The 27,866-nt window shown below is 43.7% G+C and overlaps 1 protein-coding gene across 1 annotated transcript in view; it reads right to left on the reverse strand.

Annotated features, from left to right (window-relative positions):
* Window positions 1-27,866, reverse strand: part of LOC149440443 (tissue-type plasminogen activator-like) — a 48,778-nt gene that overhangs the window by 14,318 nt on the left and 6,594 nt on the right. The window contains exons 2-6 of the mRNA XM_089658615.1: window positions 12,766-12,846; window positions 10,781-10,823; window positions 10,551-10,682; window positions 10,065-10,175; window positions 6,645-6,819 (exon numbers count right to left, since the gene is read on the reverse strand). Of these exons, the coding sequence (XP_089514741.1) occupies window positions 6,645-6,819; window positions 10,065-10,175; window positions 10,551-10,682; window positions 10,781-10,823; window positions 12,766-12,840 (536 nt within the window). The 5' untranslated portion in view covers window positions 12,841-12,846. The remainder of the gene's footprint in view (window positions 1-6,644; window positions 6,820-10,064; window positions 10,176-10,550; window positions 10,683-10,780; window positions 10,824-12,765; window positions 12,847-27,866) is intronic.

The following is a 27,866-nucleotide window of genomic DNA, read 5'->3' on the forward strand; positions in this document are numbered from 1 at the left end:
AAGCTGCTTACGCTTCGCCACTCTGCCATGGGCCCCTGTACCGCCTCCTCTTGCTGCTGCCAGGTCCAGAGTGTGTCATGGGTCCCTGTACGGCCTCCCATTGCTGCTGACTTCATCGCCAGACTCTGCCATGTGCCACTTTCAGGTCTCCTTACACTGTTGGTGGGTTCCATTTTGTGTAGTCGTCGACTATCAAGAGTCCAATGGCAGAGTGGCGGAGCAGAAGCAGCTTCAATTGAAGGCCATACACAGGCCTAGGTTTAAAAGTCCCTCACAGTTAATTCCAATAACAAACTCTACTCCTCCGTGCAATCTACTTACGAGACCCTGGGCAGGTCTGGGTCCAATTTGTGGTAGAGACTGGTTTTGTTCAGCCATGCTTGAGCGAGTAATAACAGGTCTGTGCTGCCCTTTGGTGTCTGGCTTAATGCGCACAACACTGAACGTCCCAGCGTTTGTCAACGATTTGCCGTTAAGTGATGCAAACCCGCTGAACCACGTTCATGAGGAGCCGGTACAGGGGGCCATGAATCAGTATGGACCTGGCAGCAGCGTGAGCAGACGACAGAGGCACATGGCGCAGGGTGGCGGTGTAGGCAGCATTATTCTGAAGCCATACACAGGCCTAGGTTAAAAAGCGGAAGCCGTCAGCAGCGTGAGCAGATGACAGAGACACATGGCGCAGGGTGGCGGTGGATGCAGCAGTATTCGGAAGCCAAACACAGGCCTCGGTTAAAAAGCGGAAGCCGTCAGCAGCGTGAGCAGACGACAGAGGCAAATGGCGCAGGGTGGCGGTAGAGGCAGCAGCAATGGAAGGCCATACAGCACCCTATCACAAAATGGAACCCACCGACAGTGTAAGGAGACCTGAAAGTGGCACATGGCAGAGTCTGGCGATGAAGTCAGCAGCAATGGGAGGCCGTACAGGGACCCATGACACACTCTGGACCTGGCAGCAGCAAGAGGAGGCGGTACAGGGGCCCATGGCAGAGTGGCGAAGCGTAAGCAGCTTAAATTGAAGGCCATACAGAGGCCTATGTTAAAAATAATAACATGTTTGGGGCATGATTCATGGCGGATTTAGTCAGTTGTGTCAGGAACTGGTGGTTTGAAATCCAGACTAATCCACGCCTGATTCATTTTCACAAACGTGAGTCTCTCCACACTTTGGGTGGACAGTCGTGTCCTCCGCGGAGTTACAATACCTCCTGCCGCACTAAACACGCGCTCCGATGCCACGCTACTGGCCGGGCATGACAGCCTTTCAAGGGCAAATTCAGCTAGTTGGGGCCAAAGGTCAAGTTTCGTTGCCCAGTAGTCAAGGGGATTGTCTACCTCGGTTGGCAGGGTGCTGTCCAAGTAGGCCCGAGCCTGTTGTTTGAGATCCTGCTCCAGGTCCACCTGATGCTGCTGCTGCTGCGGCTGGTTAGTAGTTTCCTCACTGTGCTGGTGAAGAAAGCTACTCATCATCGACTGCAGACTGAGGCAGCCGCTGCTGGTGGAGCTGCCACTGCTCCTACCACCCCACCCCTCCCCTGCTGCCATGGCAGCGGAACGCGAGCGCACAGGGCCCACAGTGTCTGAGGATGGACGTTGGCGCAGAAAGGCAGAGACCAACTGACTACATAGGTGGTTTTTATAGTACTTTATTTTGGCCTCCCTCTCAACAGGTGTGAAAAAGGCCACCATTTTTGAACGGTAGCGAGGGTCCAACAAGGTGGACAGCCAAAAGTCATCCCTCTGTCTGATGGTTATTATTCGGCTGTCGCTACGCAAGCAACCGAGCATGCTATGGGCCATTTGTGCCAAGGAATGCGAGGGACTCCCTGCCTCCATCTCCACAGCATACTGCCACGGTGCGTCTGGGTCCTCTGTCTCCTCCTCCTCCTCTACCAGATGCTCCTGCTCCTCCACTCCTGTCCGCTGAGTGGAAAAACCACCCATTTCACTCAATAATTCCTGAGCACCAATGTCCTCCTCTAACTCCTCCTCTTCTTCCTGTCCTGCCCCCACAGGGGTCATGTGGTGTTGAGATCTGTGCGCCACGTCTACCGCACCCTGACCAGCCATTGTTAACAGCATTTGTTCCAGGACGTGCAACAGAGGAATGACGTCGTTCATCCTATAGTCCTGCCGACTCACGAATAGCGTGGCCTCCTCAAAGGGCCTGAGCAAGCGGCAGGTGTCACGCATGAGCTGCCAATGGCTGACATCTAAGTTACACAGGGGAGTACCTTTATCCGCTTGTAACATCAGGAAATCGGTGATGGCCTTTCGCTGTTCGTAAAGGCGGTCTAACATATGTAGGGTTGAATTCCACCTTGTTGCAACGTCGCAGATCAGGCGATGCTGTGGAATTCCGTTCTGCCGCTGCAGCTCAAGGAGGGTGTGCTTTGCGGTGTAGGAATGGCTGAAATGCATGCAAAGTTTACGTGACATTTTAAGGATGTCTTGCAGTGGGATGGTGGATTTTAGGAACCGCTTGACAACTAGATTGAACACGTGAGCCATGCATGGCGCATGGCACAACCTTCCTTGACGCAGAGCAGACACCATGTTCTTTCCGTTGTCGGTCAACATGGTTCCGATTTTCAGTTTGCGCGGAGACAGCCATCTGTCGATTTCTCTGTTCATTACACTCAGAAGTTCCTCCCCTGTGTGACTACGTTCGCCAAGGCATACCAGGTGCAGCACAGCGTGACACCGTTGCGCCCTGCACATGTGATATGCCGGTCGGGTAATGGGACTTGGCACGGGGGTGGCGGCTGAGGACACGGCGGAAGAAGAGGTGGTAGAGGCGGACATCTTTGCTGGACCAAGGACGTGCAAACGTGGAGGCAAAAGCGGCGTGACCTGTCCAAGTTGCTGGTGCGGCTGTGCCGGCACCACGTTCACCCAGTGGGCCGTAAATGACATGTACTGTCCCTGACCGTAGTTACAGCTCCACACGTCGGCGCTGCCGTGCACTTTGGCAGAGACCGACATGCTCAAAGACTGGCCCACCATCTCTTCTACATGTGAATGCAGGGCTGGCACTGCCTTTTTGGCGAAGAAATGCCGGCTTGGCACTCTCCACCGCGGCTCGGCACAAGCCATCATTTCTCGGAAAGGTGCTTGGAAAGGGAGGGACTGCAGCACCAGCAACTTGGACAGGAGGACGTTCAGCTTTTGCACCGTCGGGTGCGTGCTCGCAAACTGTTGTCTCTTGGAAACGGATTCCAAGAAAGACTGCTGACAGAATCCGTGAAGAGGAGTAGCAGGAGAAGGAGCATCTGAACGAGCGGAAGATGCCAACGAGCGACAACTCCCCTCAGCAGAGGTGTTGGAGCCTTGACTGGCTGATAGAGGGCGATTGACGTCGGGTGACGGAGCAAGTAACGGAGCGGGTGATGGAGCGGGGGCTGGGGCAGGCAGAACCGCCGTATCTTTATCACGGTTTTCCCAGGCCACCGAATGGCGACGCTGCATATGCTGACGCAACGCTGTAGTCCCAACATGGGCCCCCTGGCCACGCTTGACTTTCTGGCCACATAGTCGACATACGGCTACGTTTACTTCCTCGGGCGGCTTGACGAAAAATTGCCACACTGCCGAGTAGGAAACTTTGCCCCCGCTACTCCTCACTGGCTGACTGCTACTTCCTCCGTGCACACCGGCACCACTACTGGCCGTGGTGGTAGGCTGCAGTGGAGCTGGTGCTCTACTCCGTGGCCGTTTGCCTCCACTGACACTGCTGCGACCCTGCTGCCTCCTGGGCAACCCACCGACTGTTTTGCTCGCTGCCAAGCTGGCACCCTCTTCTCCTGATGATGCGGAAGCAATAGCCTGATGACGACGAGGCTGCCAAGTGCGATCAGCCTCATCATCATCAATTAGGGTCTCCGCGTCACTACTAGCCCCCTCGGCTGCGTGTGGGTCAGGAGACAGACCTGTCTCTAGACCGGCTACCGAGCCACTCTCCTCGCCAGTATTTCTTCGCCTGGCTGCTGAAGAGGCGGATGTCTCCCCCCGTTCCTGACCGCCCTCTGTTAGCTCTTCCTCACTGTACAGTGGGGCTGAGCCCACAGCATGCGATACTTCGCTTGGTGAGGGAACACCAAAGGACAGGGGCAGGTAGAGGACACGTTATTTCAGTGGGCTTGCTCCCGGGCCATGCCAACTAACGGTTGTGTCTGACGTACCCACCGACCGTTGGCTGTAGGTGTCAGAGGTGACCTGGGAAGAGGAAGACGACCAAGTCAACCAATCGATGACGGCAGGGTTGTCGGTGGAGACACGACCGCTGGATGACACCGGGAGCACTGGCCTCTGGCTGCGACTAGTGCTGCCTCGACCCCTTCCTCTGCTGCCACGTCTGCTCGCTCCTGAAACATTGCCTCCTCTGCCACTCCTCTGCGTGTTGTCTGACATACTCTTTAATTCAATAAGCACCCCAAACATAAAACAGGATTTAACTCTTTGAACGTACAATAGTGGTTGTGAAGCAGAAAATAACGATTCTGTGTCCCTGAGTAACGATTCTGTGTCCCTGAGTAACAATTCTGTGTCTGTCCCTGAGTAACGATTCTGTGTCCCTGAGTAACGATTCTGTGTCCCTGAGTAACGATTCTGTGTCCCTGAGTAACGATTCTGTGTGCCCGAGTAACGATTCTGTGTCTGTCCCTGAGTAACGATTCTGTGTCCCTGAGTAACGATTCTGTGTCCCTGAGTAACGATTCTGTGTCCCTGAGTAACAATTCTGTGTCCCTGAGTAACAATTCTGTGTCTGTCCCTGAGTAACGATTCTGTGTCCCTGAGTAACGATTCTGTGTCCCTGAGTAACAATTCTGTGTCCCTGAGTAACGATTCTGTGTCCCTGAGTAACGATTCTGTGTCCCTGAGTAACAATTCTGTGTCCCTCAGTAACGATTCTGTGTCCCTGAGTAACGATTCTGTGTCCCTGAGTAACGATTCTGTGTCCCTGGGTAACAATTCTGTGTCCCTCAGTAACGATTCTGTGTCCCTCAGTAACGATTCTGTGTCCCTGAGTAACAATTCTGTGTCCCTGAGTAACGATTCTGTGTCCCTGAGTAACGATTCTGTGTCCCTGAGTAACGATTCTGTGTCCCTGAGTAACGATTCTGTGTCCCTGAGTAACAATTCTGTGTCCCTGAGTAACGATTCTGTGTCCCTGAGTAACGATTCTGTGTCCCTCAGTAACGATTCTGTGTCCCTGAGTAACAATTCTGTGTCCCTGAGTAACGATTCTGTGTCCCTGAGTAACAATTCTGTGTCCCTGAGTAACGATTCTGTGTCCCTGAGTAACGATTCTGTGTCCCTGAGTAACAATTCTGTGTCTGTCCCTGAGTAACGATTCTGTGTCCCTGAGTAACAATTCTGTGTCCCTGAGTAACGATTCTGTGTCCCTGAGTAACGATTCTGTGGCCCTAAAGTCTCTGTGGCCCTAACTCTGTCCCTAATACAGACAGGTCTGTCTCTCTTGAATGACCGGAGGCTAATGGAGAATTCTAAGATGGCCGCGATTTATAGCTCCACCATTACACAGTGCTGGCTGGCTGGCTGCTGATTGGCTAATGCGATCACATGTCATGAATGAATGCATTATGGGTCAGCGCGCCTTGTCTGCGCGCCTTCCCAGAGATCCCCGCTCCGTCGCCACACATGTCGCCGCCATTTTTGGGAAAATTCGATTCGTGCATCCGCAGTTTGCTAATTTTCGGATTCGGCGCGAATCGAATTTTTCCTAATCTTCGAAACGAATTCCACTTCGTCATGTTCGATTCGCTCATCTCTAATGTTAACGGATGCGGACATTTCCGAATGTAAACAGATGATTATCCGTTTACATCAGCTAGTCCACAGAAAAACACAGGTATCTGTTTTTCATCCGTAAACGGACAGATGAAAAACGGCCATATGGAAACACCTGTGTGAAAGGGGCCTTATTTTGCTTTGTATGAGCAAAGTTTGGGTTTGCCTAAAGTATCAAAGATTGGAACCATCTGTAAAAATGTTTCAGAATTGGATACGTTGTTCTAAGTGTGTGCTATAAGCCATTACTTCTGAATATTAAGGAATGAATAAATAATAAAGGAACAATTTGCATGCTCCTTTCGTGATCTGAGTTTTTGAAGCTTAGAAGTCCAGAACAAGTTTAGCAGCGACAGTTAATTTGACAATCACTCTATTAGTAGTTTTTATGACTAACAGCAGGTCTGAGAACTAGTAACATGCACAGGTGCACATTCCTAGTTCTCTGCAGCAATTTTAACATTGTCATAGCAAGGGACATTTAGCATTTAAACTTGTACTTAAGTCACAAAAGGGTTAAACAAGAATCTAAAGAAACTACAATCAGAATATAAAAGAGCCCATAAACTGACATACTACAAGTTCAGTACACTAGTATAGTTCTGTAGTATAGCTACACAGCTGTAGGTGGTGGTATGAGGCGGACAATTTGAAAAGGGCAAAGAATAAATAAACTTCATCATATACCAAAGCTCATAAAGGACAGGCCTAGAAAAGAATGGCTTTGAATTCCTGGGCGGCATCTATGAGGTCTAGGTAATGGCCTAATCAGTCTCAAAGGAAGTACATATTTTAACTGCCTCTTGCTACGAACTGTATAGCCTGCAGGTTACCTGCAGTAGTTGTGATTTCCCAGTCCGAATTGTAAAGCCTCTCTGTGCTGTGCAGTGTATTTCTTCCCAATGAGCCCTGGATAGTTCCAGTTTACACAAACTGCTCCGCTCACTGTGCGGCTGTGATTTCCTCTGTACGACTCTCCGGAGCCCTCGTAACATGTAGCCCGTTTGTCTGCAGAAAGAGACAGAGACAGTGAGCATCACCTTTCTGTGACATTTGTGCCAATAACACAATTCTTCAGTAATGCATTCATATTATCACAATGTACAGATCCTGAGCATTCTTCCATCATTCATTATCAGTGTATAGAGATACTCATCATCATACAGAGCACAGTGTTCATTATCAGTGTATAGAGATACCCGGCATCATTATACAGAGCACAGGGTTCATTATCAGTGTATAGAGATACTCGGCATCAGTATACAGAGCACAGTGTTCATTATCAGTGTATAGAGATACCCGGCATCATTATACGGAGCACAGTGTTCATTATCAGTGTATGGAGATACCCGGCATCATTATACGGAGCACAGTGTTCATTATCAGTGTATAGAGATACTCGGCATCATTATACAGAGCACAGTGTTCATTATCAGTGTACAGAGATACTCGGCATCATTATCAGTGTATAGAGATACTCAGCATCATCATACAGAGCACAGTGTTCATTATCAGTATATGGAGATACTCGGCATCAGTATACAGAGCACAGTGTTCATGATCAGTGTATAGAGATACTCGGCATCATTATACGGAGCACAGTGTTCATTATCAGTGTATAGAGATATTCATCATTATACAGAGCACAGTGTTCATTATCAGTGTATAGAGATACTCTGCATCATTATACAGAGCACAGTGTTCATTATCAGTGTATAGAGATACTCTGCATCATTATACAGTGCACAGTGTTGATTATCAGTGTATAGAGATACCCGGCATCATTATACGGAGCACAGTGTTCATTATCAGTGTATAGAAATACCCGGCATCATTATACGGAGCACAGTGTTCATTATCAGTGTATAGAGATACCCGGCATCATTACACGGAGCACAGTGTTCATTACCAGTGTATAGAGATACTCATCATCATACAGAGCACAGTGTTCATTATCAGTGTATAGAGATACCCGGCATCATTATACAGAGCACAGTGTTCATTATCAGTGTATGGAGATACCCGGCATCATTATACGGAGCACAGTGTTCATTATCAGTGTATGGAGATACCCGGCATCATTATACGGAGCACAGTGTTCATTATCAGTGTATAGAGATACTCGGCATCAGTATACAGAGCACAGTGTTCATTATCAGTGTACAGAGATACTCGGCATCATTATACAGAGCACAGTGTTCATTATCAGTGTACAGAGATACTCGGCATCATTATACAGAGCACAGTGTTCATTATCAGTGTACAGAGATACTCGGCATCATTATACAGAGCACAGTGTTCATTATCAGTGTATAGAGATACTCGGCATCATTATACAGAGCACAGTGTTCATTATCACTGTATAGAGATACTCGGCATCATTATACAGAGCACAGTGTTCATTATCAGTGTACAGAGATACTCGACATCATTATACAGAGCACAGTGTTCATTATCAGTGTATAGAGATACTCGGCATCATCATACAGAGCACAGTGTTCATTATCAGTGTATAGATACTCAGCATCATCATACAGAGCACAGTGTTCATTATCAGTATATGGAGATACTCGGCATCAGTATACAGAGCACAGTGTTCATGATCAGTGTATGGAGATACTCGGCATCATTATACGGAGCACAGTGTTCATGATCAGTGTATAGAGATACTCGGCATCATTATACGGAGCACAGTGTTCATTATCAGTGTATAGAGATATTCATCATTATACAGAGCACAGTGTTCATTATCAGTGTATAGAGATACTCTGCATCATTATACAGTGCACAGTGTTCATTATCAGTGTATAGAGATACCCGGCATCATTATACGGAGCACAGTGTTCATTATCAGTGTATAGAGATACCCGGCATCATTACACGGAGCACAGTGTTTATTACCAGTGTATAGAGATACTCGGCATCATTACACGGAGCACAGTGTTCATTATCAGTGTATAGAGATACTCGGCACCATTACACAGAGCACAGTGTTCATTATCAGTGTATAGAGATACTCGGCATCATTATACAGAGCAGTGTTCATTATTAGTGTTTAGAGATACTCGGCATCATTATACGGAGCACAGTGTTCATGATCAGTGTATGGAGATACTCGGCACCATTACACAGAGCACAGTGTTTATGATCAGTGTATAGAGATACTCGGCATCATTACACAGAGCACAGTGTTCATTATCAGTGTACAGAGATACTCGGCATCATTATACAGAGCACAGTGTTCATTATCAGTGTATAGAGATACTCGGCATCATTATACAGAGCACAGTGTTCATTATCAGTGTATAGAGATACTCGGCATCATTATACGGAGCACAGTGTTCATTATCAGTGTATGGAGATACTCGGCATCATTACACGGAGCACAGTGTTCATGATCAGTGTATGGAGATACTCGGCATCATTACACGGAGCACAGTGTTCATGATCAGTGTATGGAGATACTCGAAACCATTATACGGAGCACAGTGTTCATGATCAGTGTATGGAGATACTCGGCATCAGTATACGGAGCACAGTGTTCATTATCAGTGTATGGAGATACTCAGCATCATTATACGGAGCACAGTGTTCATTATCAGTGTATGGAGATACTCGGCATCATTATACAGAGCACAGTGTTCATTATCAGTGTATAGAGATACTCGGCATCATTATACAGAGCACAGTGTTCATTATCAGTGTATAGAGATACTCGGCATCATTATACAGAGCACAGTGTTCATTATCAGTGTATAGAGATACCCGGCATCATTATACAGAGCACAGTGTTCATTATCAGTGTATGGAGATACTCGGCATCATTATACAGAGCACAGTGTTCATTATCAGTGTACAGAGATACTCGGCATCATTATACAGAGCACAGTGTTCATTATCAGTGTATAGAGATACTCGGCATCATTATACAGAGCACAGTGTTCATTATCAGTGTATAGAGATACTCGGCATCATTATACAGAGCACAGTGTTCATTATTAGTGTACAGAGATACTCGGCATCATTATACAGAGCACAGTGTTCATTATCAGTGTATAGAGATACTCGGCATCATTATACAGAGCACAGTGTTCATTATCAGTGTATAGAGATACTCGGCATCATTATACAGAGCACAGTGTTCATTATTAGTGTACAGAGATACTCGGCATCATTATACAGAGCACAGTGTTCATTATTAGTGTACATAGTTATGTATGTTTGTAATACCTCCATACCATGGAGGTCCGTACCTATTTCACAGTATTCTCCGGAGAATCCGCTGAGACATAGGCAGAGATGGTGTGAGGAGTACAGGGCCTTGCGACAGCGACCTCCATTGTAGCACTTCAGTTCTGAACAGTCTGTTGGTGAAGGTGATGGTAGATGAATATTTTTGATTTATTAAGCCACAGAGTTAGTCTGACCAGAGGTTTGTTAGCAGCAGCTCAGGATGGCTTTCACAAGTAAAGGCCACCATTACTGTTTTAAGTTACCCATGTAAGATCCTATAGTTACATCTCCTTTCTTGATTGTTCCTTGTCAACATAATGCAAACAGCAGTGTTACACAATACCCCATAGCAACTAGCAAGATTTCAGCTGTTATTACTTTAGAATTGTTATAACAAAGAAAGATGATTTCATATTGGCGGCTATGGAAAACAGCTGTTTCGAAAAGTCCTAACTCTATCCATTCAGCACCACTGGTGTTTGTAACAGTTTTTATTCTGCCCTTACTCATGAATGGCACACTATGACATTGATTCCGCCCATCCTCACAGCGACAGAACTCTACCCTCCGTCCTGCAGGGCGCAGCCAGGTTTCATTGTCCTTGAAGACTCTTCCGGAGGACTTTTCACTACACAAGGCTGTGGAGACAGGAGAAAAGAAGGAAATTTAGTTGATCAGTCTGTTGAGACTTACACATCAGAATCTCACCTAAAAGTAACAACTGGTAAATAATTACACTTGTATGTCCTTGTTCCTCTCTTCTCTCGAAGGTGGACAACCTACATAAGAAAGCAGATAAGTTTTAGTAGGTCTGCTCTAAACAAAAAAGATAATCAATATAAAACAAATATATAAAAATATTATAAAAAACAGTGCAGCGCTGAAGATAGTAATAATAAAACAAATAAGTCCACTGCAAGTCCAGTTCATAGAAACATGTCAGGTGACAAGTGGAAATTCAATGTTGGTGATCCGTGAGGAAGTGGCTGAAATACGCACTCACCAGAAAGAAGATATATATAAGCAGTATATATCAAAAGCCCATGGATCCTCAATCCAGAAGGAACAAAGCTGGTCTGGTCACAGAAAGTGGGTCCCTCCTTTAAGGATGCTGCAAAAGATCTTCCTCCTCCCAGTTTGGTATTGGATTCCAAAGTCAGGGTTCTGCAAAGTGCTCCTGTAGGTACTGTGAATATCTTCTATATTTGCACCGTTTAGGAGATATTCACGCTACATTCGGCCGGTGATGTCACCTTCACATGCACTCTGAAGGTTTGCTTCCCCTTATCTCCATTCCACAGTTTTATCAAGCTTCCCCAGCTTCATGATAGAGCTGCACAACCTCTGATGACCAGCGGATGAACACGCTGCTTGTTACTAATGACCATTTGATCTGAGTCTTTGAGCGCAGGAGATAATGGATCTTTGGTCCAGCACGGTATGCCAGACCTTCAGAGTGCATGTGAAGGTGACATCACCGGCCGAATGTAGCGTGAATATCTCCTAAACGGTGCAAATATAGAAGATATTCACAGTACCTACAGGAGCACTTTGTTTGCAGAACCCTGACTTTGGAATCCAATACCAAACTGGGAGGAGGAAGATCTTTTGCAGCAACCTTAAAGGAGGGACCCACTTTCTGTGACCAGACCAGCTTTGTTCCTTCTGGATTGAGCATCCATGGGCTTTTGATATATACTGCTTATATATATCTTCTTTCTGGTGAGTGCGTATTTCAGCCACTTCCTCACGGATCACCAACATTGAATTTCCACTTGTCACCTGACATGTTTCTATGAACTGGACTTGCAGTGGACTTATTTCTGTTTTATTATTACTATCTTCAGCGCTGCATTGTTTTTTATGTTATTCTGTATAAGTATATATCGGTTGCTTAGAGTGCTCAGCTGCTGTTTAGGACCAGCGCTCACTGTTCTTTCCTTTTAGATATAAAAATATTAGAACTAATTATAAGGCATGTGGTCGCTACAGTAATAAGGGGTTCAAGAAAAGTGCTCAAATTACACACAGTTGCAGATTATTGTTTTTAAAATATTTAACAAATAATCACCCAATATAGGGTGCCTCCATGGCAAAGGTTTTATGAAGAAGCAGAAGCTGTTTGCTTCGAGACTGTCTCTCTGTAATTGAAACATTAAATTCTGGAGTAAATTAAGAGGAGAAGGGAGAGAAGGAACAGTCACTGTTGTATATGTGTAAATTTCAGCTTCAGCTACTAAAGAATTGGCTTTTTCGTTAAACCAGTTTAGGTCAGATTGCTTAACATTTGAAAAGTAGCCTAAAGTAGCCTAAAGATTAACATTTTGCCTAGAAATAAAAGTGCTACATATTACTATACAATATTTTATAGTTATCAAACTAAAACATTAAAAAATATTGGCAAGCTTACATTTTTTTTTAGCTCCAACCATACTAAAGTCAATGTACAAAAAACCACTATACAAACCCTTTAAATAAAGTGGTGGCTGCTTGGAATCACATAGATCACTCTGCCACTCTACCAAAGAAACACAATTTTTAACTTATATACTCACACAGTACAAAGAAAAATGGCATGTGTTAGCCCATCGCAACCAATTCAGAGCTTAGGTTTCAGCAACCTGTACTTAGTAATAGTATGCTTAGAATGTTGATTTATGGATGGTTGCTGCAAGTCACCAGAATTTAGTTTGATAATCAACTTATTATGTATATGCTTACCTCTTCTGTTGAAGATACAACCTCAAAGAGGATGAGGGTCATGAAAATATTCATAGCTCTGATCTTTAAAGACATGTTAGACTGCAAGAAAAAGAAAAAAGATGTAGTAGAACAAAACCCAGGTAGGTTAAAAGTAACTGTCATAAGTCATAAGAAAATCAGGGCCTTCCATTATGGATTGACTTCTGAAAATGATGAATGTCTCACTGTCTTACTGACCCAGGCCAGTGGCTTCCAATTTTTACAATGGTTTACATTTCTTATCTGGCTTTTTCCCAGCTGTATGAGACATCACACTATCAATGCTGAGGTGGATAATGTCCCTGGTTTATATTATCTCAGAACACTTAAATAAACTCATTAATGTGGCCCAGCATGGAAAATGCTGAATAAAACAAAATACAAAGTCTGAAGAATGATCAAAGCACATGTTCCTCTATAGTAGCCTTTCTCAGCCTTTTTACCATTGAGAAACCCTTGAGATAGTTTTCAGGTCTCAGAGAATTACATTAGTGTGATCAGTAGGTTGTAGAGATTTATAAATAAAAGAATAAAGAATGGGGTTTACTTAAAGTGATTGTAAAGGCAAAAATGTATATATTTTTTTAAAAGACAAATATGATATATTTACCTACTCTGTTCAATGGAATTGCACAAAATGGCCCCGAACCTCTTCCTCTTGGTTACCCCGCTTCTGGCTCCTCCTCTTCAATGAATACCCTCATAGGAAGCCACTTCCTATGGGGGGCACTCATGCAGGTTCAATCCCAAGCCATGCTGTCTGCATGCATAGACACAGACAGTGCAACTCAGCCCCCACCCCCTACTTCCTCATCACAAGGCACAGTGATGGATCGAGTGTGGTAAGTATGAGGGGGGTGAGGGGGTGATACTGATGCCTGATAATGATGGCCAGAAAGGAAATACAGACAGTGAAAATTGTAGAAAAACATTACATTGAATGAAGTGAACCCTTACATTGGTGGTCAGTGTAGAAGTGACCCCTTACATTGATGGTCCTCGTGGAAGTGACCCCTTACATTGGTGGTCCTCGTGGAAGTAACCCTTTACATTGGTGGTCCTTGTAGAAGTGACCCCTTACATTGTTGGTCATTGTAGAAGTGGCCCCTTACATTGGTGGGAAGTGTAGAAGTGACCCCTTACATTGGTGGTCCCTTCAGAAGTGACCCCATACATTGATGGGAAGTGTATAGGTGACCCCTTACATTGGTGGTCCTTTTAGAAGTGACTCCTTACATTGGTGGGAGGTGTAGAAGTGACCGTTTACATTGGTGTTTAGTGTGGAAGTGACCCCTTACATTGGTGGTCCTTGTAGAAGTGACCCCTTACATTGTTGGTCATTGTAGAAGTGGCCCCTTACATTGGTGGGAAGTGTAGAAGTGACCCCTTACATTGGTGGTCCTTATAGAAGTGACCTCTTACATTGGTGGGAAGTGTATAGGTGACCCCTTACATTGGTGTTCCTTGTAGAAGTGACTCCTTACATTGGTGGGAGGTGTAGAAGTGACCATTTACATTGGTGTTTAGTGTAGAAGTGACCCCTTACATTGTTGGTCATTGTAGAAGTGGCCCCTTACATTGGTGGGAAGTGTAGAAGTGACCCCTTACATTGGTGGTTCTTATAGAAGTGACCTCTTACATTGGTGGGAAGTGTATAGGTAACCCCTTACATTGGTGGTCTTTGTAGAAGTGACTCCCTACATTGGTGGGAGGTGTAGAAGTGACCGTTTACATTGGTGTTTAGTGTGGAAGTGACCTCTTACATTTGTGGTCAATGTACAAGTGACCCTTTGAAATGGGGGTCAGTGTAGGCAGGAGATCAATCTGCCACTGCTCTCTTCTATAGGAACCCCTAGCAACTTCTGAAGGAACTCCAGGGTTCTGCTAAACTCTGATTGAGAAAGACTTCTATATGGCATGCCCTGTCTACCTCTCATTCCTGCTGGTCACAATGATAGAAAAACACTATTAGCCCTGGTTTACATTGAATGGGGCTTTGAAATCGCGCTACTTCATTTGAATTAGTATGATTTCAAAGCCGCTGATCAGTGCGATTTCATGTGTGGCTTACCTGACATCTGTACGACTTCATGCACAGATGTCTAAGCAAGACGCACATAGAATCGGCACAAATAGCGCAGGAACCTTTTTTCAAAATCAGTACCACACCACAAAGTCAGAATTGCACCGATTTGAACGGTTCTATAGGCAACAAATAGGATATGACTTGTCATGCGGTTTGGAACTGTCAAACCTCATTATGGAATCCCTGCTCAGACGCATCACAGGCGCCTGCATAAAAAAGGACCTAAGCAGGACAAAAAGAAATACTCAAAACGTGAGTGAAAATTCTGATCAAATGTAAGAAATTTGATGCAAAATAGATGTCTGTCTGGAAAGCTTTAGATTTGATTTCCTGAGATATCACAAATGACACTACTAAAAATAAAAGCCTGAAATGAAAATCATATTTAATACTGCATTTACTCTCTTCCCTGGAGTTCCAATAAAATGTTTTATAACTCTATATTCCTTGTTCCCTTTTTAAAAGCCACAATAAAAATTCTCTAATGCACTTATAAAATGCCAGGGCATAGTTTCAATGTGTTGTTTACTGGTAGAATACGCTAAGTTGCAATCCTTGGAGCCACAACAGTTACCACATCTGACAATAAGACTGAGAAGTGGACCCCCAATTCCTAGCTTCCTATCAGTTATAAATATCACTGTTACCTTGTAAGACTGGGAAGTGGACCCCCAATTCCTGGCTTCCTATCAGTTATAAATATCACTGTTACATTGTAAGATTGGGAAGTGGACCCCCAATTCCTGGCTTCCTATCAGTTATATATATTGCTGTTAAACTGTTAGACTAAGGAGTGGACCCCCAATTCCTGGCTTCCTGTCAATTATATATATCAGAATTACTTTGCAAGACTGAGGAGTGGATCCCCAATTCCTGGCTTCCTGTCAATCATATATATCAGAATTACTTTGTAAGACTGAGGAGTGGATCCCCAAATTCTGGCTTCCTGTCAATTATATATATCAGAATTACTTTGTAAGACTGAGGAGTGAACCCCCAATTCCTGGCTTCCTCTCAGTTTTCTATAACACTGTAACACTGTATCACTGAGGAGTGTACTTCCTAATTTCTGGCCTTCTATCAACTACAGTATATATACCTGTATATCCCAGTTACATTGTAAGACTGAAGAGTGGACCCCCCAATTCCTGGCCTTCTATCAGTTATATATATTTCTGTTGAGTGGAGGGGCTGTACACATTTCCTGGCCGTGATGCTTTGCATTGTGGATAATTAACACGGACTGTTGAGTTGACTGTACTGTCTGTCAAACTCACCTATTCAAGTTAATGGAACCATGCCCCGACCGCAAGCCAAACACTTGCACATTAGGCCCAATCAAAGTTGCCATTTGACAAAATAAAAACAAGCAAAAAAAAAAAAAAAAACAGGCTTTCAGGAGAAAGCAGGATCACCTCTTGAATGGATGGAAGTCACAGCTTAGTTGGTCTCGAAAAAACTATCCACCGCAGATCCCTTATCAGAGAACTCTGTAGTGTGAAACTAGCCTTACACTTACCGTATTTGCCGGCGTATAAGACGACTGGGCGTATAAGACGACCCCCTACTTTTCCTGCTAAAATGTAGTGTTTGGGCTATACTCGCCGTATAAGACTACCCCTCTTCCAATGCACACCAGTGGGAGGAATAGTGCCCCATCATCGATGTCAGTGGGAGGAATAGTGCCCCATCATTGGTATTGTTGGCAGGAATAGTGCCCCATCATTGGCATTAGTGGCAGGAATAGTGCCCCATCATTAGTATCAGTGGGGGGAATAAGTGCCCCATCATTGGTATCAGTGGCAGGAATAGTGCCCCATCATTAGTATCAGTGGGGGGAATAGGTGCCCCATCATTGGTATCAGTGGCAGGAATAGTGCCCCATCATTGGTATCAGTGGCAGGAATAGTGCCCCATCATTAGTATCAGTGGCAGGAATAGTGCCCCATCATTGGTATCAGTGGGAGGAATAGTGCCCCATCATTGGTATCAGTGGCAGGAATAGTGCCCCATCATTGGTATCAGTGGCAGGAATAGTGCCCCATCATTAGTATCAGTGGGGGGAATAGTGCCCCATCCTTGGTGTCAGTGGGAGGAATAGTGTCCCAACATTGGTGTCAGTGGGAGGAATAGTGTCCCAACATTGGTGTCAATGGGAGGAATGGTGTCCCATCATTGGTGTCAGTGGGGGGTGGAATAGTGCCCCATCATTGATGTCAGTGGGGGTGGAATAGTGCCCCATCATTAGTATCAGTGGGGGGAATAGTGCCCCATCATTGGTGTCAGTGGGAGGAATAGTGTCCCAACATTGGTGTCAGTGGGAGGAATGGTGTCCCATCATTGGTGTCAGTGGGGGGTGGAATAGTGCCCCATCATTGGTGTCAGTGGGGGGTGGAATAGTGCCCCATCATTGGTGTCAGTGGGGGTGGAATAGTGCCCCATCGTTGGTGTCAGTGGGGAGGAGGAATAGTGCCCCATCATTGGTGTCAGTGGGAGGAATAGTGCCCCATCATTGGTGTCAGTGGGAGGAATAGTGCTCCATCATTGGTATCAGTGACACCAATGATGGGGCACTATTCCTCCCACTGACACCAATTACACTTGCTGACCCTGTTCTAGTATGGTGCTGCTGCAGCCAGCATATGTGGTTGCAGCAGCACCTCTACACTGAACACTTACCTGCTGCTCCTGCGCTCAATTTTCATGGGGCCGCTTGGCCCCGCCCCCTCGCCAGTGATTGGCCGCCTGTGTGCCTTTCCTGAGCTACAGTTCTGGCGGCCAATCAGCGGTGAGGAGGCGGAGCCGAGTAGCCGCGCGAACATTCAGTGGCCGAACTGAAGGAGCAGCCGCGCTTCCTGGACCGGATCGTCGTGGGACCGGAGCCAGGTAAGAAACAGCCCCTGCCCACCCCTGTATTTAGTGTCCCTTCCGTTGGAAGGGGGGGGCGGCGGCACCGCGCCGCCCCGCCCCCCTAAAAAGTGTCAGTATGCCGTATACCGGCGTATAAGACGACCCCCGACTTTTGAGAAGATTTTCAAGGGGTAAAAAGTCGTCTTATACGCCGGCAAATACGGTACTTATAACCTGTTTAGCACCCTCCTAGAAAGCTAGGGGGAGCTAGAGCCTAATTGTTAGTTAGGAGGGCTGAGTAGCAGCCTGGGTGTGATAGCCAGGTGGGTCATATTTATGTCAGAGCTGAGAGGCTCTGCAGACTAGCTCTCTCAGACTTCCCCTTGCTCTGGAACTTTGGAGAAAGATCTAGAAGCATTGGGCAGAGGTAAGGAGTGGCTAGTCTGTACTCTTAAGGGATCCTGGCCAATCCCCAACAGGAGGCTTGGCAAGGGGCCAGGACAGCCCTTAAAAGTAACTGAACCTGCTCAGCAGGAGTCCAGGAGGGGGCCCGGATGGAAAGGGGCCCACCTACAAGCAGTGGAGCTTGGAAGGAGGAAAGCTTAGGACTTTACCGGCACTCCAGAGGACCACCTGTGCAGCTGGGAAAGAGAGGCCCAGCTAGAAGGCCTGGTAGCAACCACCAACCCAACAGCATCAACAGCAGCACAGGAGAAAGGACTGAGGTAGCAAACCTGCACCCCCTGGGCCAGTAAGGGAAAAGAGGCACTCTGGTGGGAAACTGGATTAGCTTTTTACCTAAGGAGAGGAGTCATCTGGGGTCTGGGATAGTAATACAGGAGATACTGGCTAGCTCTCCAAAAGAGACTGTTTGCTGTAAAGACTTGTATATAGTTGCTACGGAGTTTGTCCTCTGTTGCCATTACCCTTGGGCATCCCATACGCTCCTTACCCCATCCAACAGGTTACTGTCTCCTGGATGTATGTCTGAGTGAGGAAATGGTGTTGCCTGGCTGTGTAGGACTATATGGGGACCCAAGCTTTAATGGGTAGTGCTACACCAGTGAAGTGGCTGCCCTCAGGTGATACAAGAAAAAACAAATCGTCCTAAGTAGTACCACATACATAAGTTGTATATGTTTATCTACAGCTGTCTGTCCCCTACATCCATTAAAAGTGCAGAAGTTACACAGGATCTCTCAGCTTTGAAAAGCAGAGGGTGTGGGCTGAAGTTACATCACTGAGGAGAGCTCTGAGAGCTGATTGGAGGGAAGGGACACCACCCCCTTCACACAACACACAGGAACAGAGCTGAGGCTGTCAATCACAGGCTGTGCCTTTCCCTGTCACCATTTTTCTCTTGGTGTCCGTAAAGCTCATCAGAGGTGCAGATAGCAGAGGAATGAGGCAGCAGACAGAGATGACACTTAGTCAATTACACCTTTCTCATGCAGTCTGTCCTGGGATGCTCAGTAAGTGTACTAAAAATCATCATCATCATACACACACACACAGTGATCTGACTATAGTGGTGAGACCCTCCTGCGCTCCAAATAATGTGTTTAAACAATTAAAACAAATTAAATATATGAACCCCAAACAGCTGCTAGCATTAAATCATATACCAGTGATCAAGTGAATATAAACCATATAAATGCTGCGCTACATTCAAACTTATTAAGTGAATGTGGAATCCAATGACACAAATCCAATATAGTGACAATAATAATGAAATAAATAATACGTGCTTACTAATAACAAAATTATCAAATAAAACACCCAAAAAGATGAAAAAACACAAACTTAAATCTATACACATGTGCATAAAAATACACATACATATAGTTACATCACACGTGCAAATGTGAAGTGAAATAATGGTTACTTATTAAACGCAAACAAAAAGTCCAATATAAAAATGTTGAAGGTGAACAAAACTGTAAACGGTGTTTCCAATAATACTGTAAAGTGACCACAGGTGAAAACAAATCGTGCAGGTATCTGGGTGTAGATAGAGCTTATGAATCCAACCACCTTCTGGATTAGCCTCTCACCTCATCACTTCGACCCTTGCGGATCAAAGAGCAATAATGGATCCCTCTCACAGATCCTCCAGGCACCACAGCACTCCAAAAACGCTTTTCAGGATTTAATATTCCCACTCAAGCTCTTCTCCAGGTATAGGTGAAATATCAATCTCTCAGAACAAAACAGATGAATCCTCCCATAGTGTAGTATATTTATTATACCATAGGAACATAGGAACATAAAACTTTTTGGTAAAAAATTCCACTTACAGATGTGGACTGGCTGCTATGTAAGTGGAATTTTTTACCAAAAAGTTTTATGTTCCTATGTTCCTATGGTATAATAAATATACTACACTATGGGAGGATTCATCTGTTTTGTTCTGAGAGATTGATATTTCACCTATACCTGGAGAAGAGCTTGAGTGGGAATATTAAATCCTGAAAAGCGTTTTTGGAGTGCTGTGGTGCCTGGAGGATCTGTGAGAGGGATCCATTATTGCTCTTTGATCCGCAAGGGTCGAAGTGATGAGGTGAGAGGCTAATCCAGAAGGTGGTTGGATTCATAAGCTCTATCTACACCCAGATACCTGCACGATTTGTTTTCACCTGTGGTCACTTTACAGTATTATTGGAAACACCGTTTACAGTTTTGTTCACCTTCAACATTTTTATATTGGACTTTTTGTTTGCGTTTAATAAGTAACCATTATTTCACTTCACATTTGCACGTGTGATGTAACTATATGTATGTGTATTTTTATGCACATGTGTATAGATTTAAGTTTGTGTTTTTTCATCTTTTTGGGTGTTTTATTTGATAATTTTGTTATTAGTAAGCACGTATTATTTATTTCATTATTATTGTCACTATATTGGATTTGTGTCATTGGATTCCACATTCACTTAATAAGTTTGAATGTAGCGCAGCATTTATATGGTTTATAGTGATCTGACTATATCCCTGCTGACAAAGACCAGAACACCTATTTCTGCTGTCTGTGCCATGATGTTTATCGCTGTCTTCCAGTATCAAAGCAATAAAGTGACTCTACAATGACTAAACTGGAACAGGATATAAACTGTAAATATAAGTTGGATGTGTAAAAGGATTGTATACTGAAATGAATACATGAATGTGGCCAGTGTGCAATGTGTAAGACTAGAAAATATGTGTAGGTGGGAGATTAAAGTGGAGCTTTTATGTTTTCCAGCTACATAGCGTTGACAATTCTGCCAAATTATACAAAGTTTACAGTAATGATTCTACTACACTCATACAGATATACACACAGTTTTGGGTGGGAGCTGATTAAACTATCAGTATGCTTTCAGGTTATGGGAGGAAGCCGGAGCACTTAGAATAAAACCACACAATCCCAGGAGGAATATTCATGCGTCCCTAGGGGCAATTTGTTTCAGAACATTAGGGGTGCAAACCAACATTGTTAACATTAATGTTGCATATACAATACTCTATATTAGTTAATATTTTTGAAATCTGCATGTGTTGATATAAATCTTTTTAGGTTCAGGTATACACACTCAGTGAACTCCACTTCCTCCTCCACAGTATATTTAATAGAAGGGATGCAAAACCACTATTGCATCCCTGCTATTTGATATACACATCAAATAATATACCGAACACAAGAACATTATACAGGCGTACCTCGGTTTATGAATTTAATTCGTTCTGCGGGACTTTTTGTATTGCGAACAATTTGTAAACCGAAACGTGGCTTCAAATAGGAATGCATTGAAAACCAATTAATCCAGTCCGGAGGTCAGAAAAAAGTAAAAAAAAAGTCTTTTATCTGTTCAAAACTCTTTATAAAGTGCACTTTAAAGGCATAAATACTGTACAAGGACATGATTAAAAATGAATTTGTAAATGCATTGAAAAACAATCCGTTCCGGAGGTTAGAAAAAAAATAAAAAAAGTTTTATCTGTTAAAACGCTTTATAAAGTGCAATTTAAAGGCATAAAGGGACATCATTAAAACAAAATTCGTAAATGCATTGAAAACCAATTAATCCATTCCGGAGGTCAGAAAAAAGTAAAAAAAAGTCTTATTTGTTCAAAACTCTTTGTAAAGTACACTTTAAAGGCATAGTACTATACAGGGGACATGATTAAAAAATTGTTTGTAAATGCACTGAAAACCAATTAATCCGTTCGTATTGTGAAAACAATTCCTAAACCGAGCCATTATTTTCAATGGATTTTCATTCGTAAACCGAAAATGACGTTAACCGGGGCATTCGTAAACCGAGGTACGCCTGTACATTAAAGACTAAGGCAGTGTCCAGTGAGAACTGAACCAAGAACACATATATGAAATAAATAAGAGTACTGCAGGCCATACATGGGTCAGATTCTGAACAAATTTTCTTTAGAAAATCAGAAATTTTGTGCGTTTTGTAACCCGAGGGTGCCACCATTAATTTTGAAATTTGAACAACCAAGCCTTCAATTTCACCTTGTGTTGCTACAGAAAAGAATTTTCATGGCCAAGAATTTTCTTTTCTTTCCAGTTCATAGTTCCTGCTTATTTCTTTTTCGATTAGATTTGTCGTGCGATTCTCCCATCATTAATTAGAAATTCATTAATTTGTCAAAACATTTCCAACATGCCCGATCACTCAAATTCGATGGTCGCATGAAAATCTGCCATTTCTGTAGCCCACTAATGGTGTGAAATTCAAATGAAAATTCTTAGAAAAGATTTTCTAAAGAAATTTTTTTGGGAATTTGACCTATGTATGGCTGGCTTAAGCCAATATAGGAAGAATGTATACAGGTGAAACTCGAAAAATTAGAACATCGTGCAAAAGTTCATTTATTTCAGTAATGCAACTTAAAAGGTGAAACTAATATATGAGTTAGACTCATTACATGCAAAGCAAGATAGTTCAAGCCGCGATTTGTCATAATTGTGATGATTATGGCTTATAGGACATGAAAACCCCAAATCCAAAATCTCAGAAAATTAGAATATTACATGCAATCAATAAAGCAAGGATTGTACATAGAACAATATCGGACCTCTGAAAAGCATAAGCATGCATATGTACTCAGTACTTGGTTTGGGCCCCTTTTGCAGCAATTACTGCCTCAATGCAGCGTGGCATGGAAGCTATCAGCCTGTGGCACTGCTGAGGTGTTATGGAAGACCAGCATGCTTCAATAGCGGCCTTCAGCTCTTCTGCATTGTTTGGTCTCATGTCTCTCATCTTTCTCTTGGCAATGCCCCATAGATTCTCTAATGGCCAATCAAGCACAGTAATCCCACAGTCATTGAACAAGGTTTTGGTGCTTTTGGCAGTGTGGGCAGGTGCCACGTCCTGCTGGAAAATGAAGTCAGCATCCCCATAAAGCTCATCTGTGGAAGGAAGCATGAAGTGCTCCAAAATCTCCTGGTTGCATTGACCCTGAATTTAATAAAGCACAGTGGACCAACTCCAGCAGATGACATAGCTCCCCAAATCAACACAGACTGTGGAAACTTCACACTGGACTTCAAGCATCTTGCAGTGTGTGCCTCTCCATTCTTCCTCCATACTCTGGGTCCTTGGTTTCCAAATGAGATGCAAAAGTTGCTCTCATCAGAAAAGAGGACTTTGGACCACTGAGCAACAGACCAGGTCTGTTTTTCTTTAGCCCAGGTAAGACGCTTCTGACGTTGTTTGTTGTTCAGGAGCGGCTTGACAAGAGGAATACGACATTTGAAGCCCATGTCCAGGATCCATCTGTGTGTGGTGGCTCTTGATGCACTGTCTCCAGCCTCAGTCCACTCCTTGTGAAAGTCCCCAACACTTTTGAATGGCCTTTTCCTGACAATCCTCTCCAGGCTGCGTTCATCCCTGCTGCTTGTGCACCTTTTTCTTCCACACTTTTCCCTTCCACATAACTTTCTATTAATGTGCTTTGATACAGCACTTTGGGAACATCCAACTTGTTGTGCAATTACTTTTTGAGGCTTTCCCTCCTTATGGAGCGTGTCAATGATGGTTTTCTGCAAAACTGTCAGGTCAGCAGTCTTTCCTATGATTGTGATTCCTACTGAACCAGACTTGAGAGACTTAAAGGCTCAGGAACCCTTTGCAGGTGTTATGGCTTAATTAGCTGATTAGAGTGGGACACTTTGAGCCTAGAATATTGCACCTTTTCACAATATTCTCTGAGATTGTGGATTTGGGGTTTTCATGAGCTATAAGCCATAATCATCACAATTATGACAAATCACGGCTTGAACTATCTTGCTTTGCATGTAATGAGTCTATCTCATATATTAGTTTCACCTTTTAAGTTGAATTACTGAAATAAATGAACTTTTGCACGATATTCTAATTTTTTGAGTTTCACATGTAGACACAAATCCTTCAAAACTCAAATAGAGGTACCCACATCTCCAAATCGTAATAGCAAATTTAGATAAAGTAGGACTTTTGAGGTACCAAAAAAATAGTCTCATTACATGTTATTCATAAAATTAAGCATCTATTCATGAATGACATAAAAGCAAACATTACAAAGTATAAAAACTTTGGAGCACCCCCCTGCTCATGTCTCTTTCTATACCAAGTTGTAATGTAAGCATAACTTGTGAGTATCATCTTAGGCTAGGTTCACATTATTGTGTGTTGGGAATGTGCTGTTCTTGAGCAAATGCATGGGGGTGTCTTAATGGCACCCCCACTCATCGGCTAACTAATCACATTTTTGCGCACATGAAACTAGACAGTGCCAGAGCACCATGAGGTTCCATGTGGTGCAATTTTAAAAAAGGGTTGGGGACCTCTTTCCCTGTGTTTCTGCAGATAGGGAGACCAATTGAAATGAATGGTCTGCCCTACTCATAGAATGCAACCACACTGTCAAAACCAGGCCTCATGGTATTACTTAAAGTACATTCATGTTACAATAGCAACAATGATGTAAACTAGCTGAGCGATACCTTTACGTGTTTCTTCGGGATAATTTCAACGTCATCAGGAGTGATGGTTGGTGACCAATAAAATCAATATAGCATAACCTATTTGTGATCACTGTCTGTGGGCATGCCCAAGACCACCGGAAAGGAGACTAGGAAGGAATGCTGGGAGAAGCATATCATTGTTGTTGGGATACCAATTATATTGGGAAGGGGGGAATTAGCAGGGTAGTATGTTGCAGACAATAAAGAAACAAATTATATAACCAGATCTCTATGCTAGTTGCTGAGAGTAGGGTAGCCAAATATAAAGCAAGGGCATACATACCCCTTTCTTAAAGATGTCCTTCAAATATAAGTATATGGATGCCATCAGGCTCCCCCCTCTTTTTCACTTCGATATGGTACTTGCTGGTTCTCCCATCACAGGCCAATGATGAGTATTTTTCAATCTCTCTTGTAGGTTCAGATCTTTATTTTCTCAGCACCGACTCTCAGCACCTAGCATAAGGATCTGGTTACACAAAGTGCTTCCATACGGTCTACGGCATACTTCCCTGGTTCTATTATCCTGGTAATTACCCCTTTCCCTATATATTTGGGATCCCAATGGGACTGATATGCTTTTCCCAGTATCCCATCTCAGTCTCCTTTCTGTTGGTCTAGGGAATGCCCCCAGACAGTGATCACAAATAGGTTATGCTATAATAATTTTACTCTTTACCAAATGACACTCCTGATGTCACTGAAATTATCTCAAAGAAATGCATAAAGTTATCACTAAACTAGTCGCTATTGTTGCTATCATAACATAAATGTGAATAGCATATTATGAGACAATTTTTTGGGGTACCTAAAAAGTCCAACCTACTTTGCTTAATTTTGCAAGAATAAGCCAATGTTAACTGACAATTTGTCTTATCCAGCATATTTCATTACTTGGAGACAGTGAACTTCTGGCAATGGAAGGGTCAACCTCAACGATTTTGCAGTTATTCAAGTCATTGAAAATGATTCATTCTTGGCAGACTAGCGAGCTGAGAGGAAAGTATACGTGTTCATGTAAAATATTCCCTTTACTGTACACTGCAAAGAGCATCTTCTTTCCTCAGGCTGTATTGCTATTACCAGACAGTTTAAGTGTTTGTTTACTCCAGGTATGCTGGGAATGCACTGGGCAGTCTTGTCTGTCAAGGCAAAAAGCCTTGTTCCCTTTTTTCAGTGCAGAGGGTTGTAATACAAATTATCGCATTGCAACATTGTTGTGTGAGTAGAGCTTAATGAAATGTCACTTGTGATGTTTCAATAAAGTTCTAAAAGAAAAAAAAAGTTAACTGTATAATGCACAGGGATTGGTACATTGACACTGTTTACTCCCAGTGTGCACCAACACATTTAGTGTGACTCGCTGGTATGAAAAAGCCCTTAGGTTCTGCCAAGTACAAAGTCATTATCCACTAATATGAAAGGTGCAGACCTGTACTTTCCCCATTCAGGGCAAAGCAATAGGTTTGCTTAATCACCAATATACACCTAGGATATACTCACTGCAGACCTGTACTTTCCCCATTCAAGGTAAAGCAACAGGTTTGCTTTAATTGCCCATTTACACCTAGGATATAGTTACTGTTTCTACACTTTCTTTCCCCTCTGCTCAGTGCTTGGATCTGAAGGAAATACTTCTGGGTATAGCGGTGCATGGATCTGAAGGAAATACTTCTGGGTATAGAGGTGCTTGGATCTGAAGGAAATATTTCTGGGTATAGAGGTGCTTGGATCTGAAGGAAATACTTCTGGGTATAGAGGTGCATGGATCTGAAGGAAATACTTCTGGGTATAGAGGTGCATGGATCTGAAGGAAATACTTCTGGGTATAGAGGTGCTTGGATCTGAAGGAAATACTTCTGGGTATAGAGGTGCTTGGATCTGAAGGAAATACTTCTGGGTATAGAGGTGCTTGGATCTGAAGGAAATACTTCTGGGTATAGAGGTGCTTGGATCTGAAGGAAATACTTCTGGGTGTAGAGGTGCTTGGATCTGAAGGAAATACTTCTGGGTGTAGAGGTGCTTGGATCTGAAGGAAATACTTCTAGGTGTAGAGGTGCTTGGATCTGAAGGAAATACTTCTGGGTGTAGAGGTGCTTGGATCTGAAGGAAATACTTCTGGGTGTAGAGGTGCTTGGATCTGAAGGAAATACTTCTGGGTGTAGAGGTGCTTGGATCTGAAGGAAATACTTCTGGGTATAGAGGTGCTTGGATCTGAAGGAAATACTTCTGGGTGTAGAGGTGCTTGGATCTGAAGGAAATACTTCTGTGTGTAGAGGTGCTTGGATCTGAAGGAAATACTTCTGGGTATAGAGGTGCTTGGATCTAAAGGAAATACTTCTGGGTATAGAGGTGCTTGGATCTGAAGGAAATACGTCTGGGTATAGAGGTGCTTGGATCTGAAGGAAATACTTCTGGGTATAGAGGTGCTTGGATCTGAAGGAAATACTTCTGGGTATAGAGGTGCTTGGATCTGAAGGAAATACTTCTGGGTATAGAGAAGCTTGTGACTTACTCTATGTTTCAGTGCTGGTCCAATAAGCAAATCAGCACTGAAACATTGAGTGAAACATGGGCTCACAAAGGGGAGGTAATCCATAGCCCTATGTTATGACCCCAAGGACTTGTAGCTTACATAGATTTTTCCTTCTACTTTCCTTTTAGATCATACTACTAGGAGTTAAACATAGAGATAGAAGGGAAGATAAGCATTTGCAGCTGTAGAAGTCCGCATCAAGGTCAGCTTGTTGCTTTGCTCTACATATCTTGGTCCAAGCTATTTTGCTTGATTTTACTAAATCCATTGTAACTAAGCTTGATTGCCTAACAGCCATTTTTACAAAATCCTGGATAGGTTCCCTTTGGTAAGTGCTGACTGTTGTAGTTTGGGTGTGGATCCAATTAAACCTTGCTTGAATCTCTGTGGGTCATCAGATGACTCATAGGCTTATGCTGCGAGGTGGAGAAAAACATCACTTGGGGCCTAGTATGACCCTCCAGATTACCAGAGAATGCTCCACTTGGCTCAGTGCCTGACTTCCTTGGAAGAAAAATTAAAGGACTATGTTTTCTTCATCATGCCTCACCATCTCATCTCTACACACATGCTTCACATACTCTTTTGTTTATATTAAA

Source organism: Staurois parvus, unplaced genomic scaffold, assembly GCF_062004578.1.
Source record: "Staurois parvus isolate SC_StPar_1 unplaced genomic scaffold, SC_StPar_1.0 ptg001085l, whole genome shotgun sequence".
NCBI lineage: Eukaryota > Metazoa > Chordata > Amphibia > Anura > Ranidae > Staurois > Staurois parvus.